An 18872-nucleotide genomic window follows, 5' to 3' on the forward strand; every position below is an offset into this window, starting at 1 on the left:
TACAAGCTGCTTCTGTGGGTGGCGCAACCAGTGCTGCAAGCCCACCAGCAGTATTTGATTTACAAGCCCTGGGCACACATGTTGCACTGTACTAGGGGCTGACAGGTAAATCAAATAACCCAATCATGGAATAACCAATCAGTACATTAATTTAACATAGGGTGCACTTGCACTGTGGCACTGATCAGCAGTGGCACAGTGCCCAAAGCATAAATCCAGCAAAAACATATCAAAACTGAGGAGGCAATCCGTCAAAATGGAAGGGAGACTCGGGACAATGATGCCAGGTCTAACACTCTTTAAAAATTAATAATAATACCTTTTTGTGCTTTTTGTTAGCACTTCAATAATAGATGTTCCTTGTAATCAATGAAAGACTCAATTAAGTGATGGCCAGAATCCTGTGTGGCTGGAAATATCATTTGTGGCCAGTATCCTAGCACATGAACCTAGATATCATGAGTTCTTGCCCCGCACTAGGGAATTACACAAGGATCTGAATTACCAGTTCCAAATCCACAAGCGATGTCACCATTTCCAGGACAAATTTACTTGTATTTACCACCTGCTTTGAAAAGTGCTAAATGGAAGCGGGGTCGGGGTTGCGCTGAAGACGGGAGATGGGGATTGGTAGAATATCAGGGCACAACAGAGACTGTGTGGCCTAGCAACAGGGAGCATTCAGTGCTCCCGAGTGTTATGTGGTGGGGTTGAGAGGGAAGCCGAGTGGGGCCCGACATTGGGTTACACTTGTGACCCGACCCTCATATAATTTTAGCAGCTGAATTATCCGTGCTGTAAATTCATGTCTGCTTTTCCCGCACAGTGAAATCTGGGTACTGAAAAACGGTACAAATATAAATGTGAAGAAAGATATCCAGAGCTTAATTTGTGAAATAAATAAATAATTTTTCAGGTTCCAAGTTGCATCATGGGAGGCCATTTCAGCGTACCCACCGCGCCAGTGCTGCCAAATGGGCTCTGAATTGAAGTCGTAAACGATTAGCTGATGGGCTCTTATGCAAAATATAGAGCCACATCATGTAATGGACTGTCAAAAAAGTGCCAGTGTTGACAGATATGGGCTGTTGCAGAGCATTGTCAAACACTTGCACAAATTAATCCTTGTTCACCATTATTAACTACTTCAACCTCCTGCCAAGGCTTTAACTCTGATTGGCCCAACACTCAAAATATGTTTGCCTCCTCTTTGAAACTCCACAGCGGCAGAGACATGTTCGAATATATTTACTGCCCTTTCTCGTAACTTTAATTTATTATCTGGAAAGGAAATTGAGTTTCCTTGTATACATCTGTCAGGATGTGCTACTAGATCACGTGGTCACACTATTGTTAGGTGTAAATGCCCTATTACTCACAGGTAATCTTAATTACTACTGGTCCTATTGTCCTTGTCTCATCCATTACTTGAGGGAAGGGCGTTATGGATAGAACAAGGACAACTGGACCAGGAGTAATATACTTTACCGGTAAGTAATAGGACATTACCCCCTAGGTCCCTCTAGTCCTTGTCACATCTATTACTTGTGGAGCATATCAAAGCTAGGAATCCAGCCTTACAAACCCTAAAAGAACACCCAGGACACACCATCCCAATCAAAGCAAACAGTGAGAACCAGAGGAAAAGACAGACAGGAGCACACAGACTGCAACACACCCAACCAAACAAAAGGGGGGGACCACCCAGAACAAGCAGGAGATGACCCAGGAGAACAAAAAACAACAAGGCCACTCCAAGCGCCACCAGCCAGAAGGCAGCCAACCACACCAGGAACACCATAGAACCAACAATGGAGGAGCACCTGACAAGGAAGCACCAAAGATCGCCAACCATAGAAGGACAACTAGGAGGCAACAGAAGGAAGAAGACTCAAAGGAGCCTGCCCCAACCTGGAACCAAGAGCGTCAGGACCAACCAAGAGACCAATCCCACCCCCATTGGGAGGCCCACAGCAGACCAGCCCAAGAAAAAGGAGGAGAGGGGCCACCAACAGGGCCTAGGCCCACACCCAGAGGACCAGCCAAAGGCAAGACCCCACAGACCAAACCAGGCAGGGAGGAGGCACTGACCAAAAAGCAGGCCCCCACAAACCCAACCTACCCTGTCCCCAGAGAGCACAGAGGACACCACAGCCACTGAAAATCCCAGAGGAGCACCAGGCCCAAAGGCAAGAACATCCAGGACCAACCACCAGCTCCGGCACAGGAGGACCGTCAAAGACCTCATACCAGGAGAAGGAGCCGGGGCACAGGGACAGGCCAATAGGGCAAGACCGAGGAACACAGAAAAGAGCATTGAGAACACCAGGACACTACTGGAACCCTATCCAACAATGGCACGACCATGACCATACAGAGGCAGGCCAGATGAGCACCAGAACACCAGCTGCCCAAAGACTAACAAGGAGGTCAGAAGCATAAACCCCACAAGTACAGGACAAAACAGGGGGAAAATCAGAGACCAAAACCCAGTGAAGCACAACACCCCACCAGGAAAGAGGCCATCCACAGGGCCCCATCCATGGAAAGACTCTGTGTGAGGCGGACACCACCTGACCCAGAACCGGGCTGAACAGGACCAGGTCCCAGGAAACCAAGATAACCACAAGAGAGGCAAGGCAATCCCCAAAGGACACAAGACCAGGGGAACCCAAAACCAAACAGACATGCAAGGAAAAAACGCATCCCAAACAACACACACCAAGGACGACACACCCAACCACAAACCCGGGGGTTGACCCAAGGAGGAAAACAGCACCAGAGATGGACAAACCCACTGGCCATCAAAAACAAGCTAAACAACACGTACAATGACCAGCCACCGCACACCTCAGACCTCACAATCGGAATGAGGGCCACTGGACACCGTGCCAACCAGCTGAAAGTAGGAAGGGAAAACCCCCAATCAAAGGAGGGCAAAGGACAACCCCCAGGAGCCATCTCAAGTGAGCCCCGACACCAGCCACAGAAGGGCCAAGACAAAGACTCACACCAGACATATGTCATTACAGTACAATTTCATTCAAAAATGTGATTCTTCTAGGTAATTCTTTGTCTTTGGTAAATTTCAATAAAATTTATAAAAACAAATACCCCATCCCCAAAAAAATGGCTTCCTATAAAATCTAAATAAGACCAAGTCTACATACAAAATGAAAAAATAAAACCTTAATTAAAAATCCAGGTCTCATGATCAAGAAACACATCTCAATCTACAAATGATGGCAGTGTGAAAAACACAGTTCTTACATTTTATTTTTTTGCATTCATCCTAATATGCCACATTGAAGACAGGTAGCTCGAGACTGAAAGGACTCTAATATTTGTTTTACATACTCTCAAAACGATTTGGCAATCACTACAACCAAGAAGCAAACAAAGAGGGATACTCCAATATGAGTCTTCTTTTGTATAAGCATTAGAAAAGAATAAAACATATTCATCATGTTCAACTACCTGGCAACCAATGGGACATGTATTGGATATGTTTTCTTTTTTATTCTAAGAACAAGTAAAGAAACCCAAAGATAGAATCCCTAATCTAAATTTTATGGAAAGTGCTTGTGCATTGGATTAATGATAAAATTCATGACTGGCTCAACCGGTAGGAATCTACAAGGCTGCTTAAAGAAACAGCAGATATTTAGGGTCATAGGGCGAAATTCCAGTTACACGTTTTTAGATTGTCACCGGCATCTCAAGATAATGCAGTAGGATTTACCCAGTAATCATTCAAGATCAGCTTTAGTAACCACCTTTTATATGTAATAGCCAGGGAATTTTACTAACTGATTGTCAATCTAATAGAACCCTGCCACAGTCTCTATAGGAGCCAAAATCCTTGGTTGTCCAAAGCTTGATGCAATATTGCATGGGTCTCAGTGAAGCAATGTCAGAGATTGATCTACGATTCAAATCAAATCTTATTGAATGAGCAAGGCGCTAGTGGGTAGTCTCAAATGTGACTTTACAAAAGAATTTTCAGACTTTTTAAGAGTGTCAAAATGACAATCACCCCACAAATCCTTCCTATACGAGGCTGCTTCACAGGCTTGAATCTTATATATCTCAATGGGTAAAAAGATGGCAAAAGCAGACACCCTATTGGCAAATCTTATGACAGACCCTTCTCTTTGTTTTAGAGTCAGTACACTTTTCTCTGTCTGAGGTAACGATCTATGGGAGTCATTAATTGCCAAAGCAAACCCTCCAGCCTCAGAGAGGAAAGACAATGGGAGAAAAACAGAACCCTTAAGGACCTTTACGCTACTGGTGTCCCTCTGCACAAACAGACACCTCATTACATCAGCCAAGTGTTGCTTGAGGGCTGTGAGGGAGGTGACAGATCTGGACCTTGAATGGTGGCACTTGAACAATCCCTCTCCAACAGTAGGCCCTGAGGCACGTTCACTTTGCATATAATGAAAGTTGTATTCAGGTGGGGCTGCAGCGCTCTATGAGTAAACTAAAGGGTGACTGCGCTGCAAGCCAGCTGGTGAAGGATAACCTTCCAGTACAAAACCTATGCTAGACTCATGCAGACACCTTCACACTAAGGCGCAAATGTATGTGTGTGTGGAGCTTGGCAGCCTGATTGTGCGTTAGAGAGCAGGATAGTCCCATATCTTAGCGGATATGGCGCTTTCCTGCTCCCTCCCTCGCACGCTACACAGCGCAGCAACTGTGGGTGCAGTGCTACATTGTGTGACAGTTTCGTATATCGGGTCCATGTGTCGTGCAAAGATAGCACCTCGGATTACTTATGGTGCCCCATTATGGTGTCCTCAGTTTTATAGAGATTTAGATTAAATTGATGGCATACAATTGAAAGAAAACTATTTTGAAGGAGAGCCAGTGACCGCTTTCTAGTATGTGTCACAGTCATTATTCGACATAAGAACCGCTGATGGGAATAGTTATATCTGGTTACTGTCCAAGGAGCCTCTCTTTTTAGCTGAAGTAAATGCTTGGCTGGAGAAGCTAATATTGGGCACTGCAACAGTTGCGATTGGCAGTAGCTTAAAATACAAACAGTTCCTTAAAATAAGATCATTCTAGTGGCTTTGTAAACAAGAACTCTTGTACAAGCAGACAAAGCGATGATTTCATCTTTGCATGGGCCTTGCAGAGCTCGGCTTAGACTAGCAGTATTTGTACCACGGTAAGTGTATGTTGTTTTAATTCAAGCAGTCTTGCTTTTCGATTTCACTGTTGCCTGTTCAAGGGTTCAAAGAAAAGTTTATGTGACTTGTGTATTGAAACAACAGAGCGCATACGCTTTTAGTCAGTTTTTGTTGCGCCTCTTTTCAATATTGCGGAAATAGATAAATGCACTTTTTCAAGCACTTACCTATTTAATGACAACTGATGACAAAACATTGAATTATATTTATACGTTATTTTGACAAGTTTGCTTCGTTGTTTTAAACAAAATAATGTAAATTAAATTTGCTACTCGTTTACTATAAGTGTATTTTTTTAAACCCAAGAAACAAATTGTTATCTTTGGAGAAGATTCCCCTCCTGCTGCGTTATTAAAGCTTCGTAAACGCCTTTACACTATGCAAAGCCAAAACGATCGACTTTGCCAATGGTTGTTTGCACTACTACTGCAATAGAAAAGAAAAATTCAATAAACAGCGGCAAGTGCACTGTGCTAGTCATGTCCATGGTGCAGAAGACACTTCCTGGTTCACGCCCCCAACGGAGATTATTCATGAGTAAAAATCAGATGAATCTGTGATTTTGCGCAACGGAAGATAAACTCCGATTTTTGGGGCACAAAAACGCCAAGTAAGCAAACTTCTATTATACATTACTTAAAGACATCTCGGCAAAAGACGAAAGGTACAGTTTTTGCTCACCCTCTTTTTCGGGTGTTTTCGACCGTCTTTCGCTAATAAATCAAAATTAGACACTGGGGTATTTTCCTCTTTGTTTCCTCTTTCTGTGTCCCTGCAGAGTGAGTTTGCGCTCATAGTCAGGCGTCAGCAGCTGCACGCGCGGGTGACTGAACAGGCGCCTACGATGGATGTGTTTCCCGCCTCGGGCTCACTCAGACAAGAGGCCGTGGCGGAGAAGGCGCCCTTGATAAATTATTCACCTAATTCCCAATTAAAACTAAAACAAAAGGGAAACAAATGGTTTTTTCCCCCAGAAGCAGCTGCTGAGCTGGCACCTGGTACAGGAGCTATGTTTTCTCAGAGCCGAAAGTGCTGATGGTGGCAGGGTGTGTTCGCGCCTTTCAGAGCCGATGCCCGGCGTCGCGGGCACACCGTGCGAGCCACTAATGGATAAGAACGAGGCGGGAGGGCATGTTGGAGCCCAGAGACCTTTTAAGAATTGGGCAATTGTTCAGGCCTCCACCTTCAAAGTGTCCCCCTCCCCCGCCCTTCCTCCCCCCGGGAAAATATGTTTTCACTATATTACCTTTACTTTGAAAGCCAAAACCTATTTTGCCTCATTCATCCTACCTCAGCCCCAGACTCTCTCTCTCTATCTCTCTCTCTCTCTCTCTCTCTGTCAATTTAAGGATTTTGGGGCATCCACTAAGACATATTTTGGCTGGTTTTTTGTGACCCCCTTCTCTAAAAATGCAATGTATTATTTAACCCCTTGCATGCGGCCGCGATTCTGCTCCTGTCGGCAAAATCGCCATTGGGCGGGTTTATGACGACCCCCGGGCGTCAGCACACAAGCGCCGTAGTGCATGACGGATGGGGGCCTTCATCAGCATGCAAGGGGTTAAAAGTAATCATCATGCACGCTTAAATTATTATATTGAGACCAAATGACTTAGCCATACATGGAACTATATCCTTTAAAGGCGTGAATGAGACATATTAGAACGGTTAATAAAAGGCGATGGGTTAAACAAACAAAAAACATTGAAGGATTGGGAACCAACGAGCAAGTAAAAGCAAAGCATGGATGATGTGGTACTGACGATTGTAAGAAGCGTGTAAAATTAATACAGTGCTGGTAATCAAGAATGCGAAATTGTGATTTTCTAAAGGATTGACCTGCACAGGAAATTATGTGAACATTCACTGTCTATATGTAATACACTTGATAAGAACTTTGAATAACAGTTTCACTGTCACTTTAAACATCATATGTAATGCGTCATGGTCCTTCCTCACTGTTTGTAGCTAGTTTAAAAAGATCAAATGAGTCTGCAATCAATATTTGCATGTGATAAAGATTCTTAGGCGTTGCGTCATTCTATTTTTCTTGCCTTGGAATAAAGCTTTTTCAAGGAAGCACGTCTGGTGGACTTGTTTGCATGACACTGAATTAGCGCGTGGTTTTGTTTGGAATATATGTATATCAAAACAATACCCTTTCAGGCTTATAGTTCGGCATAAATTATGCAAAAAAGAAGCATAGACCTCTGGGTAGTTCCCAAGTTTAGGCGGAGAGCAGCTCCTGTATAGAGCACCCTACAACATTGGCAACACTCCAAATCTGCTCACCCCAAATGTCTGTTTTTCTAGCAATTTCAAGCATAGGATTAGAACATGGCTATCTATGCAGAGCTAGAAAGGGACAAAGTCTTGTGCCATTTCTATGCCAAAGTCTTTAAGCATACAATTGGCACAGTGCCATCCATGCAATAACAAAAGCCTTTTACCATTCCAGACACAGTAGTACAGCTTTGGATTCTAGAAATACCATCCAAGCCACTTTGGAATGAATAAAAAACAACCCCTGACACATGTTCTCTATCATTAAAGCTCTTCAGAGAGTTTTAACTGTGTCCAGACACAAGAGAGCACCCAGTGTAAGTCAAAACAATACCCTTTCATGCTTAGAGTGTCACGTAAATTATGCAAAAAAAAGAAGCAGAGAGCTCTGGGTAGTTCCCAAGTTTAGGTGGAGAGCAGCTCCTGTATAAAGCACCAAACAACACCAGACATTTGAGATGAGCAGATTCAGAGTTTTACTGGAATTGCATAGAGGAGCTGCTCTCCACCTAAACTTAGGAACGACCCAGAGTTAGATATATTCAATGGAAAAACATTAGATTAAATTAACGTTATAGTTAGGTGAAAATGTCAGTTAAAGTAAAACATTTTAAACTATTAAAAAACACTGAAATTCACCTGTTATAGTTAACTGAGGTAAGTAGAACTCAAGCCCTGCCATGCACAATGTTATCATCCATTATGCCATTTCAGATGTCGTCAGTGATATTATTTGTTATGTCATACAACGTGTCATGAGAGACGTAGTATGTGAGGTCATAGATTATTACCGTACCTTACTATACTTCTGTAGGTAACTGCTTGCACCTTGGCCTATATTTGCTTCAAACTCTTTTTTCCATCATCAACCACCATAAATGTTTCCGTTGAGGCAATCAGCACTTTGTACAGTTATACTACCAGAACGACAATCTGTGACAGTTTGGATCAATACTTGCACTGTCTATGTCTAAATGCCTTAGTCATTTGAACAAAAGTCGAAATCATGGCATCTATTTTGTGAAGCTAGGGTATAAAAAGATTGTATTTGGGTAAATTTGTTCATAGATGCTATTGTCGGCACACTTAAGCAAGGTTCATGCATTACTGACTCAAGCTAAAGAGTAATGGTCTTAATTCAGCCTAACCTAAAAAGAACAACTCCATACAATTGACTAGTAAGCTTGTTGACTGGTCCATTCAGAAGTGCAATGCAGTGACTGTTCTTATGTGTCCATTTATTTTGTCTTGCAGGTGTTATCACTGGGAGCAGACGTCCTACCCGAGTACAAGCTGCAAGCCCCTCGTATCCACAAATGGACCATACTCCACTACAGCCCCTTCAAAGCCGTTTGGGACTGGTTGATCCTTCTGCTGGTCATCTACACTGCCATCTTCACGCCTTACTCAGCAGCGTTCCTGCTGAACCATGTGGAGGAGATAGAGGACTTGAAGTGTGGATATACCTGCAACCCTCTCAATGTGGTGGACCTCATGGTGGATATCATGTTCATCATAGATATCCTCATAAATTTCCGCACCACCTACGTCAACACCAATGAGGAGGTGGTGAGCCACCCTGGCAAGATCGCTATACACTACTTCAAGGGCTGGTTTCTTATCGACATGGTGGCTGCCATCCCTTTTGATCTTCTCATTTTTGGTTCTGGATCAGAAGAGGTAGGTGCTGTTTTGCTCTTAATGCACATTCTGTGTTTGGTCTGTTTGCTTCATGTCTGTCACGCTGCATGATCTCCTTGGATAGACATATTTTACACAGCTGGGTTTTGCTGACTCTTGCCTGGTTACAAAACTTTAATTGATGGGCTCTTTAATGTTACTTAAGCTACCCTATTCCAGGTCTCACTCTATTTTCTGATTCATCTGACAACAAATGCTTTGTTTTATATTCCTTGGATACTAGTCTGTTGAAAACCTGCTAGGAGCTGGGTTTGAAATACAATGCAGGTAGTAATATGGCATACACATATAATCCCTTTACTCAGATCAAATTAATTGATCTCTTTCACCAGTGCTTTGGTGTGCATGTGCAACAGCTCAAACCTGAGTTTCTTTTATATCCGTGCTTTTATGCATAGCAAGCTCTACACCAGAATAGAAAACTGGATCAAAATCACTGATAATGTAAAGCTTGATCGTATGTTGGGCACTAGTTCCCAATTCTACTTCTGCACATGGTTGTTTATATGTTTGAGCAGTGTATAAACAGGCATCATATCTGGGTGAAACCAAATATGGTGGGAATTGCAGAGAGTTTGGATTTGAGAGTCATAAGTTATAAAATCAGTTTAGTCGGATAGCTCAGTTTGCAATCTTAGGCAGATCGGTTATGCCCAAATTACAGTGTTGCTGAATATGTAAGCAGGGATGTTGATGTAGGATATTTAGCTCCAGTTAGGGCATTTCTAGAGTGCAATACACAAGGAAGCAACCAGACAATTGAAATAACGGCCACTTGAACCATACCTCTAATCACACAGTGCAGGAATGCTACTAAATCCGGTCCTCCTTGGGAAAGTTTCTTCCACCACTTCATCATATTTCTATCCAACTATTCATCGATCCTGTAACTGGTCCATCCATCCATCCATCCACCCACCCATCCATCCATCCATCCATCCATCCATCCATCCATCCATCCATCCATCCATCCATCCATCCACCCACCCACCCCTCCATCCATTTACCCACCCAACCATCCATCCATCCACCCACCCATCCATCCACCCACCCCTCCATCCATTTACCCACCCATCCATCCATCCACCCACCCATCCTCTCATCCACCCACCCCTCCATCCATCCATCCTTTCAGTCTTCCTCAGCTTCCCATTCTTCATCCTTCCATTGTTCGCCCTTTCACCTGTCCGTCCTTTCAATCTTCCATTATTCCTTTAACCATCCCATCTATTCTTTCAGCCTTCCTTCCACTCATTAATTCAGCCTTTCATCATGCCTTTCACCTTTTCGTCCTTATTTCCTTTCACATTCCCTTCCTTCTTCTTATACAGCATCTATTTTCTTATGTTTCTATCTAATTCTCACTTTTGTTCTTTTGGCCCTCCCTCTGTGTTTCCACTATTTTCATAAATTCTTTTTCTCTTTTCTTTGCTGTGCATGTTAGCCTATCTCGCAGAACCCTCTGACATGGTAAGAGTGTTATTTATGAGCAGGTAGGCATGCCTTTAGTCACGGTTCAACTCTAGGCTGTCTCAACTGCAGAGGTGGTTATGCAAACAGGTGGTTTGGAGGTTATTCTTAAACATCAGGAAAGAAGATGATATATGTCTGTTCTGAGAGCTTATGTCCCTTAGTGAAGAGTCTGCAACCTCACAAGGTTAGATAGCGGCGATTGGGGAGAGGATGTGGCACAACAGCCTGACTGGACAACCTTGTAGCTAGGGAACTAGGTTTGAGTCTCAGAGTCTGCTCAACATCCTGTGATTCTGGTCAAATCACGTAATCACCCCACGCCTACCAAGTAACAAGGATTAGGTTTCACCTCTGTGGTTAATAATAAGCTGTTTTTTTGTTGTAAGTTGTACCTTGCTGAGTAGTTGTACAATATACGTTACAGGAAGTCTGTTAAAGTGTTATGACTTGTTTATGTACAAAAAGGCAATATATTGTGCTGTTGAAAAATTTTTAAAATTAAATAAAAGGGAAATAATAGAATTAATTGATGAAATAGCAATATTATGTATTTAGAGGAGTTCTGACAACTTTTGCCACTGCATCTGCTGCACCATTAAAATCCTGACACTAGTGTCTGCTAGGTAATTTCACTTGTGACTGCTTATTAAGAAGTTAAATATAGCAGTATTTGGCGTTGTAGTGTAGTTCCTATTTCCCTAATAGGCTCTACGCCTTGGAATAATGTACACTATAGTTTTGGTGTAGGACTGAGGTCAGTATGCTCCTATTGAGTACATTAAACATAATTACTTTGTGTGCTAGCTAACTCAGAGGCCACCAGAAACTCCTTGAAAAACAAGAAGGGTGTAGTTTCTGGCAACCACATAAACATGACAACTTTGTTTCCTTTTAGAATCGGAACATGTCTCAGAATCATGGAAACAATAGATAAGAGTTTCACTCAGTCAATTGTGCATGCTTAGTTTCTTCAGAGTTACACTGAAAGAGATAGACAGGCGTTTCAATAAAAGGATTTATTGAACAGTCTTGTTTCTCGTGTAAGAGATATGAGCTGTTACAATCGTAAGACAGTATGCAAGATATATTACGTACAGCGTAAGCAGAAGAATGAAATAATACTGCAATAGCATTGACTTTTAGCTATGACACATATTCATATACATATACATACATAACACAGGCTAAAATGTAAATACTCGTCTGATGCTTCTAACTAGTTCTACCCGAGTGTACCTAACCTAAGTGTAGTACAAGGTAAGAAGTAGGTGCTGTATTCTATAGTATGGTAAGGCATAGTTTGGTATGCTAAGAGTCCCTCTAGGTTCTAGTCAGCTCCATACCTTAGCATGAGAGAGGTGGGAATCTTTTTCCGGGTCTCAAACTCTAACACCCCGCGAAGGGAGTCAGAACACTGGAAGCTGTATTTTCTGCGAGCAGGAATAACAGCGTCTGGTCAGTGCCTCAGGCCGAGATACGGTCTCTTCCAAACTCGCCATGGCAAGCAGTATCGCGTCTTGCATCTGCGCTTTTCCATGGCAAAGGAAGGTATATTTATACTTGGAAGGTGCTTAGGAATGTTAGCATTGACGTAAAGTCAGGCAGAGGAAGACGTCATGAATGAACCCTTAGCGGTTCATGCATAATAGAGGAGTTCTTGGAGAAATCAACAGTCCTAGGCTAGGGAAAGTCACATGGCTTAAGGGTCTGGTTTCTAAGAACTCGTTGTGACGTTGGGGTGAACAGATGTAGGTGACCATGCCATATTTGGAGAGCATGGCTAATGCCTAAATAAGGGCTGGGATCTTGTGCCTTTATAAGGATATGTATCGGGGAAACCTATATACAGACATCTAAACCGAAACACAACAGTGTTTAGAGGAGTTCTGACAACCTTCGGCCCGGTGCCACTGCACCTGCAGCACCACTGAAATCATGGCCCTGGTGCCCCCTAAATCACAGCACTTGTGAATGCATTAGTACAATTTAGCAATATTCTGCGTTTGGTGGTGTCCCTAGAGATTTTGGTCCCAGTGTCACTGCATCTGCTTCACCATTTAAATCAAGCCCCTTTTAACTGAAAGATAACTGCAATTGTGGCTGCCTGTATAGTAGTCAAATATAGCAATATTATGTGTTTGGAAGAGTTCTGAGAACGTTTGGGCCAGGTGCTACTGCATCTGCTGCACCATTCAATTCATGACCGGTTGTCTGCAAGGTAACTGCACTTGTGGCTGCCTGTTTAGTAGTAAAATATAGCATAGTTCTTGTATATTAACTTTATTTTTAACATGCAATGTTTGTCACAACATTTAGAATGTGATCATAATGACCCTATAGATTAGGTTGAAAAAAGCAATACGCTAATACCTAAAAACTGCAAAGAAAGATACTCAGGCATAAAAAAGAAATGCCACGAATTTACCAAGGCTAAAGCATCTGCTTTACACATCTAAGTAATAAAAAAGCAAGCATTCCAGCACACTCCCTTTTCAGTGGAAAGAGATCTTATCTTGACAGTTAATGGGCTTAAACAGTGAGAACAGTTTTAGTAGAAGTATTGTAAACTAGCTCAGTCAGGGTAAGTTCACAAGATAAAAAAAGCTCCACACAAAAGTGAATGAACACAGTCATTCAGCAACGGGAACTGATAATAGCCCCCTTTTAACATATATTAAATACAAGAGATTTCACAAGCTCAGCACAAGCGCTGTGCAGGCAAAGCCTAAAAAAGAACGTGTTGTGTAACATAACTGATGCTCATGTAAAGTGCTCCAATTCCTTCAAGTGAAATGCACGGTATATAAAATCTACAAAAAAATAGTAAGACTAGAGTAGGTACCATCAGAGAATCATAACATCTTCCTGTACTTTCTCAAGTATTGTGGGGCAATATTATAAACACTGTGGTAAAAAATGCATCAGCTCTTTTAAGGAAGTGGCCTGACCTTCTACCTATAGCCAAAGGAGTTTATTTATGGCTGCTTCATATCATATAATCATAGATCACAATACAAAGCTTGAATGAAAGCCATTCAATGGTTAATTTACAAACAAACATTTTAATCTCAAATACATCTCCCTGAATACTTTGCTTTTATTCATTTCAGGTTGGCTTGGTTGGTATTTTACCAAATCAATGCTGTAATACTGTGCCTGGAGTGATAAATGGCTTTTGTCATTGTACAGCTTGGCAAGGACAGCACTGAGCTAGTCCTATGCTTAAAAACTTTGCTGTAGGAATGGCAAAAGACTTTGTCAATTTCTATCTCGGCGTGGATAGCACTGTGCTAATCCTACGCTTAAAAACTTTGATAGAAAAGCAGACATTTGGCCCCCCCCCCCCTCTTTTCTCTTTTCTTTTCTTTTCTCTCTTTTTGCACTGTGTACAACTGCCAATGTATATGCCACTTTTATTTTTCAATAAAATCTCTAAATCAAAAAAAAAAGAAAAGCAGACATTTGAGGCGAGCAGATCTAGAGTGTCGCTAGTGTTGAGAGTGCTCTAACAGGAGCGGCTTTCCACCTAAAATGAGAACTACCCAGAGTGCTCTTCTTCTTTTTTGCATAATTTATGCGTCACTCTATGCCTGAAAGGGTTTTGTTTGGATATATATATCGATGTGATCAAGGCAGGGATCTGCCGAAACGCGTCGTGAGGGTTTTGGTGGCGTCTGAAAAATAAAATTAAAGCACCAAACTGGGTCTGCCTTGTCTTCTATGTGAATCCGGCAGGAAGTTGCAGTTGGAGCAAGTGTTGTTGAGTATATATATATATATATATATATATATATATATATATATATATATATATATATATATATATATATATATATATATATATATATATTCACTGAAAAAAACATAGGTTTCAGGGACATTATAGTTAGTTGGACCTTTCACTCGTACAAAACCATAGAAATTCCACCGCTATAGTTAGTTCCGCTTACTATAACTCGAGCAGCCGCAATGCACTGCTGATGACGTTGCATATTACATCATTCATGACATGGTCAGTGACATCACTGATGACATCACTGAAGACATCTCAAATGACATCACTGATGACATCATCTACGTGAAAATGTGATGCACCACCTCATACTCTAATATAATCTTTGATACACCCACTGTAAAATACAGACTACCATTTTCAAAACCATCGACATACCAATACCAGTTACTACATATGCACTCACTGATTCCTAGGTCTACATACACATCCACTCATTCACCCATACAATCACTCATACATGCAGTCACTCATCGATACAACACTATCATATGCACTCATACATCTATACAGACACTCACACACCACCACTCATCCAGAGTTACTCACACACCTAGTCAGTCATGCAACAAATCAATCATACTTCTATTTACTGACCTATACAGTTATACACTAACTATAACGGTGTAATTACTATGGTTTTGTACGAGTGAAATGTCCAACTAATATAATGTCCCTGAAACATATGGTTTTTCAGTGCATTTGTACGTTTTTAAATGCTAATTTCTAACTATAACGTCCTGAAACCGAAACACAACAGTGTTTAGAGGAGTTCTGACAACCTTCGGCCCGGTGCCACTGCACCTGCAGCACCACTGAAATCATGGCCCTGGTGCCCCCTAGATCACAGCACTTGTGAATGCATTAGTACAATTTAGCAATATTCTGCGTTTGGTGGTGTCCCTAGAGATTTTGGTCCCAGTGTCACTGCATCTGCTTCACCATTAAAATCAAGCCCCTTTTAACTGAAAGATAACTGCAATTGTGGCTGCCTGTATAGTAGTCAAATATAGCAATATTATGTGTTTGGAAGAGTTCTGACAACGTTTGGGCCTGGTGCTACTGGATCTGCTGCACCATTCAATTCATGACCGGTTGTCTGCAAGGTAACTGCACTTGTGGCTGCCTGTTTAGTAGTAAAATATAGCATAGTTCTTGTATATTAACTTTATTTTTAACATGCAATGTTTGTCACAACATTTAGAATGTGATCATAATGACCCTATAGATTAGGTTGAAAAAAGCAATACGCTAATACCTAAAAACTGCAAAGAAAGATACTCTGGCATAAAAAAGAAATGCCACGAATTTACCAAGGCTAAAGCATCTGCTTTACACATCTAAGTAATAAAAAAGCAAGCATTCCAGCACACTCCCTTTTCAGTGGAAAGAGATCTTATCTTGACAGTTAATGGGCTTAAACAGTGAGAACAGTTTTAGTAGAAGTATTGTAAACTAGCTCAGTCAGGGTAAGTTCACAAGATAAAAAAGCTCCACACAAAAGTGAATGAACACAGTCATTCAGCAACGGGAACTGATAATAGCCCCCTTTTAACATATATTAAATACAAGAGATTTCACAAGCTCAGCACAAGCGCTGTGCTGGCGAAGCCTAAAAATGAATGTGTTGTGTAACATAACTGATGCTCATGTAAAGTGCTCCAATTCCTTCAAGTCAAATGCACGGTATATAAAATCTACAAAAAAATAGTAAGACTAGAGTAGGTACCATCAGAGAATCATAACATCCTCCTGTACTTTCTCAAGTATTGTGGGGCAATATTATAAACACTGTGGTAAAAAATGCATCAGCTCTTTTAAGGAAGTGGCCTGACCTTCTACCTATAGCCAAAGGAGTTTATTTATGGCTGCTTCATATCATATAATCATAGATCACAATACGAAGCTTGAATGAAAGCCATTAAATGGTTAATTTACAAACAAACATTTTAATCTCAAATACATCTCCCTGAATACTTTGCTTTTATTCAGTTCAGGTTGGCTTGGTTGGTATTTTACCAAATCAATGCTGTAATACTGTGCCTGGAGTGATAAATGGCTTTTGTCATTGTACAGCTTGGCAAGGACAGCACTGAGCTAGTCCTATGCTTAAAAACTTTGCTGTAGGAATGGCAAAAGACTTTGTCAATTTCTATCTCAGCGTGGATAGCACTGTGCTAATCCTACGCTTAAAAACTTTGATAGAAAAGCAGACATTTGAGGCGAGCAGATCTAGAGTGTCGCTGGTGTTGAGAGTGCTCTAACAGGAGCCCCTTTCCACCTAAAATGAGAACTACCCAGAGTTCTCTTCTTCTTTTATGCATAATTTATGCGTCACTCTATGCGTCACTCTATGCCTGAAAGGGTTTTGTTTGGATATATGTATCGATGTGATCAAGGCAGGGATCTGCTGAAACGCGTTGTGAGGGTTTTGGTGGCGTCTGAAAAATAAAATTAAAGCACCAAACTAGGTCTGCCTTGTCTTCTATGTGAATCCGGCAGGAAGTTGCAGTTGGAGCAAGTGTTGTTGAAAATATATATATATATATATATATATATATATCCCAAAGAAAAGTTGCAATAACATACGCTCTCAGGAATCAAGTTCAGACCAGAAGTATATTGAGACCTTGGTTTTAATCACACAACGCGTTTCGGCGACCTGCCTTGATCACGTGTGACATCTTCGTGAAAAAAAGTGTGCTATTTACAAACAATAACAAAATCGAGGTAGGACTAGGTTATTCACAGCACGAAAAGCGTCAGACATATTGGAATGGTCATCATATGTCGACTCAGTTTGAAATAACAAACCATCAATGGAATACTGGCATGCAGTTCATATTGAATAAGTGAAATTAAAAACCTCCCAAAGTACGAGAAATTAATAATTAAACCAGCAATAGCAGCTGTATTAAATGTGTATGTAGCATAAACATAAACATAAGGAGTCGGCCATATTGGCACTGCAGACGATGTCACCCGACAATTATCATCAAAGTCAGGTATCATAATCTTGTTGACATTATCCGGTCCCAGCATATCATATTAAAATAAAAATGACATTTCAAAAAGAGTAGATTCTTGTTGTCAGACAATCACACATATCCAAATAAGATATCTAATGTGTGGGTTGGCAATGAGACGGTAAGCCACGCTAAATATGCGCTTACCACATTACGCATGCTGCAAACCTGCCCCCGCCCGGGAGATTAGTAACTCCAAACTCCAAATGACAATTAAATCATTGAACAAAAGGGTAAATCGGCGGGTAAGGTCATCCTAGGGTACCCAGAGCATACTATATGTGCAATAAAGTGCTATGGTGCCACATGCAATGCTATCGAGACCACTGAAAGGTCAAGGGTGTCTTAATCAATAAAGTCTTTGACGGCACAATAAGAACGGGATATTATTGACAAGTGTCCATAGAATAAGAAGTGCCAGTCTTAAAGTCAATAAACACTGGGGTGCTGGAAATCCCATATTCTCAGTCCTACAAACGATTCAAAGGGAAGTGTGAAACAGGTGAGTGAACGATACCTGACCGTGAAAAGTGTCTAAAAAAGGAAGTGCAAACTGGTGATTTCATTGACAGTAGTGCCCCATTCTGGAATCCATACATGTTTGGAACCATTGACTGTACACCTGTAAACAAATACACAAAAGAAATAAAAGTCATTAAAATAATGCTAAGGAATAGATACTAGCACACCTCAAGCATTTTGGCAAAAAACAGACAGAATACATTAGTTCAGCACATTCTGTAATCAGTTACCCATAGTTATTCAAAAACTGGACACTTATACAGGTTAGGAATCAACTCTGAGATGTATTTCTAATTCCTCATCCCAGTTGAGCCCTCCTGGGTACTTACTTTGGAAGTTAATGATATGTTTAGACTCCTGTTGTCTTAGGGCTAACAATCTGTCCCCTCCTCTCGGTTTGGCTTGGATCTGTTCTATGAGGATATATTTAAGAAGGTTGGCATTGGAAAAATGTTTCTCTTTGAAATGTCGTGCCACCGGGTATTTGGGGTCATAGTTGGTTATGGCCCTGCGGTGTTCCAATATTCTCTTTTTAGCACAGCATTTTGTGCTTCCTATATACCACAGGTGGCACGGACATTCAATCACATATATGACGTAGCATGTACTGCAGGTAAGGAATTTGGGTAATTTTTTTATTGACTCCATTGTACGAAAGTTCATTTTTGTAGACACTGTTGCTACAAGCTTTGCAATGGCCGCACGGGTAAAAACCCTGCAGACCATTGACTGTCACATCTTTGTAAGCTGTAACATCATTCCTTGAGACCAGATCCCTAATATTACGATTCCTTTTGTAGGTGATACTAGGTCTTTCATTCACATTGTTGCCTATGGTGTTGTCCAGTTTTAAGATATTCCAGTGTTTGG

The 18872-nt window shown here is 41.4% G+C and overlaps 1 protein-coding gene across 1 annotated transcript in view; it reads left to right on the top strand.

Annotated features, from left to right (window-relative positions):
• Positions 1-18872, top strand: part of KCNH2 (potassium voltage-gated channel subfamily H member 2) — a 1978218-nt gene that overhangs the window by 1461612 nt on the left and 497734 nt on the right. The window contains exon 6 of the mRNA XM_086940929.1: positions 8742-9167. Within this exon, the coding sequence (XP_086797055.1) occupies positions 8742-9167 (426 nt within the window). The remainder of the gene's footprint in view (positions 1-8741; positions 9168-18872) is intronic.

Source organism: Lissotriton vulgaris, chromosome 10 (genome assembly GCF_964263255.1).
Source record: "Lissotriton vulgaris chromosome 10, aLisVul1.2, whole genome shotgun sequence".
NCBI classification, from domain to species: Eukaryota; Metazoa; Chordata; class Amphibia; order Caudata; family Salamandridae; genus Lissotriton; species Lissotriton vulgaris.